The sequence below is a fragment of the Lepus europaeus genome, chromosome 20 (genome assembly GCF_033115175.1).
Source record: "Lepus europaeus isolate LE1 chromosome 20, mLepTim1.pri, whole genome shotgun sequence".
In the NCBI taxonomy this organism is placed as follows: domain Eukaryota; kingdom Metazoa; phylum Chordata; class Mammalia; order Lagomorpha; family Leporidae; genus Lepus; species Lepus europaeus.
In genome coordinates, this window is record NC_084846.1 from 23,355,409 (window position 1) to 23,358,386 (window position 2,978).

The following is a 2,978-nucleotide window of genomic DNA, read 5'->3' on the forward strand; positions in this document are numbered from 1 at the left end:
TAGGAAAAACATGGCACGGGTGGGGTGGGCAGGTCATCTCAGAACTGCCCCAGTTACCGGAGGGAGAACCCGGGAGTTTTAAATGCTGAGAGGACCGAGGAAGGCCGGGAACAGCAGCCAAGGTCCTGCAACGCCAGTGGGAAGAAGTGCGAACCGGGAGAATCTAAAGAAAATCGGTTTGCATCCCAAGCTATCCAGAAATGTCACTTCCAGGGGTCGAATACCAGCAAATTACAATAGAAAAGACATTCATGAGAATACTGTTTGCGGCGTCATTTATTGGTGAAAGGAAGCAGCGACCCACCCGCAAAGGGCTGGGGCAGAGTTTGATGCATCGATGATGGCCGTGAGATGCAGTCACGAAAATCGCGCTGGAACAACATCTGAAGTCCAGAGAGAAGCGCTCATTCCATTACGTGGAGTAAAAAGCAACATTTGTTTTCCAAATGTGTTAAATATATTGAATTTGTAACTGCACAGGAGGAAAAGACTGGAAAGACATGGAGGAAAACGCTGACAGGGTGATAATGTGAGTAGCTTAATTTTTTTTTTTCTATCTAGAACCTTCCAGTATTTCTAGAATGAGGATATATTGCTTCTTAATACAATGGATTCTATTTCTAAAAGCCTGCGTGTGAGCGGCAGAGCGGGTGCCCGGCCCCCGCACGTCGGAGCAAGCCCTGCGGATTTTTTTTTTTTTCCGGATTCCCGCATTTGTGGTTAGGTGGGCTTCACCCACTCCTGTGGTTCCCACCACGCCTTTCTGAAAGACCCCATTTCAGGTGCCGCACCAGGTCCAACCTGCGGGCGGCCTCGCCGCACCCACCCGCTCGAACCTCCCGGCGGGCGCTGGGGTCCCGCAAGCCGTCAGAGTGCGTCTCCGCTTCGGACTTCCGCCTTCCGTGGAAGTCCTCAGAGGCCGTGAGGGCCCACGCTACCGCCCCCACCTGCGGCAAACGGCGGGCCGGTAGGTGCTCAGGCCCCGCCGCGCCGGGAACCCCGGGCCCGGTGCTGCGTGGCCGCGGGCGGGTGAAGCCCGAAGTTCCCCGCAGGCCCGGGGGCGCCCAGCGCGCCTCTCGCTGCCCTCGGCGGCCTGAGCCGTGGAAGGCCCGCAGCGAGCGAGTCCCACGCAGGCAAGGCCCTGGACAGTGGGCGCTCCCGCCTTGCCGGGCGCGGCGGTGCCAATGGGGCCATCTCAGTGGGCGCTCGTCGTGCGTTCCCGCTCTGGAAACCTGACACAGTGGTGTGGGGGAGGGAGAGAGCGAGAGGGGGATGGGTGGGGGAAGGGGCTGGAGGAGACAGAGAGGGAGAGGGAGACCAGGAGGGAAGAAGGGACAGGAGAGAGAGCCAGCGAGCTAGTGCTGGAGAGAGGATGTCCCTTCCGGGACGTGGCATTCTGGTTACCAAGTCCCCTGGGACTCTCCCCATTTTTTCTGCATCTCCTCTTAGTCCCTGGTCTGGCCTGGGAGCCCTGGGCAGGAGGGCTGGAGCCGCTTGGCCTCTCCGGAAATCCCGCACGGGGTCGCAGGTCTCTGCTACAAGCCTTTCCTAGGAGCGCGCGGGTGGGGAGGGCACAACGTCCATTCTTGAGGCTTAAAACAAAGCCAAGACTCTCTCTGGTTTGCTACTTCTAATACCGTTAAAAAGACAGTGCGGAGAGAGGGGATCCCGACAGCAGCGCCCAATCCCCGCCGTCTGCGGACCGGATGAGCCAAGACCGCTCCCAGCTCTCGCCTCTGCCCGGCGCACGGAGAGGGACCCCCGCGGGCGGGCATCAGCTCCACAGCCGCTCTCCTTCCGAGGACACAGGGCGATTGACACGGAGCCCACTTGGCCGAGAAGGTCACGCGTCCAGCCTCTCGGCCGCCCTGCTCCCCTTTCCACAGCACCCCCGGGGGCCGGCCTTGGTGCACCCCAGCCGCGCGCGCCCTGGGGGGGACCCGGCCGGCACCGCAGCCCCAGCCCCAGCCCCAGCCCCAGCCCCGGGCCGCCTCAGCCGGTTTGCTTGTCACAGCTCGCCAAGAGCTCGGTCATGAAGGAGATGTAGACGATGGCGAGGCGCAGGGTCTCGATGCGGGACAGCCTCTTCTCGTAGGCAAAGGTGGGCACCTTCCTGCGCAGCTGGTCGAAGGCCTCGTTGAGGTTGAACATGCGCTTCCTCTCGCGGATGTTGGCGGCCTGGCGCTGGGCGTAGGTGATCACCCGTTTCCTCCTGGGGCGGCCCAGCAGCGAGGCGCCTCTCCCGCGCCCCTCTTCTTCTTCCTCTTCCTCCTCCTCCTCCTCTTCATCCTCTTCCTCCTCCTCCTCCTCGTCCCCTTCATCTGCATCCCCCTCCTCAAACCGCGCCAGCCCCCTGGGTCTTCCCTGTCGGAGCGCAAGGCCTCGGTCCCCGAGGGGCGCCCCCGGCGGGAGGTCGCGGAGGACAGGGCGTCTCGGGGAGACCAGGGACAGGTCCGCGACGAAGTCCAGCACGGCGGCGTCCACGCAGCTCTCCCGCCATCGCTGGGGCGCGGCCCTGCGGCTCATGGAGTTTGAGGCTGCGGAGGGGGCTTGCCTAACAGCCTTGGGTCGGGCCCGGCATCCTCGCCCAAGGCTCGGGGGCCTGTTCCTCTTTGTAGGCAAGCTTGGGAACAGGATTAGTCGCGCTCACGGGGCCGGCTCTGGCCACGTCGCTGTCCTCGGAGCTGATGGAGGGAGACACGCTGGAGGACACGTGGACGACCACAAGGCGCAGGCCCCCCCGGTGCTGGGCTCCTGTGCGCGGCGCCACTCGGGGCAGTTCTTTCTCTACCTGCTGAGCCTTTTGTAACTGTCCTCGCCCCCCGCAGCCGATAAATGCGCCCCAGACTCCTCACCTCGTGCGGGTCTTTAATTCCAGGCTGGGTTTTCAAAGCGAAGATGTTTTCCACCGCAGTGGCTTCTCCTAGACTTCAGGGCTGGAGACCCGAACCTTGCCACCGTCTACCAGGGGAGGGGAA

The 2,978-nt window shown here is 62.6% G+C and overlaps 1 protein-coding gene across 1 annotated transcript; it reads right to left on the reverse strand.

The window, feature by feature from the left end:
* Window positions 1-1,992: 1,992 nt before the first annotated feature.
* On the reverse strand, window positions 1,993-2,526 carry FERD3L (Fer3 like bHLH transcription factor). Its single transcript, XM_062178537.1, has one exon. It carries the CDS (start codon window positions 2,524-2,526, stop codon window positions 1,993-1,995), a length of 534 nt encoding a protein of 177 aa, XP_062034521.1.
* Window positions 2,527-2,978: the final 452 nt, after the last annotated feature.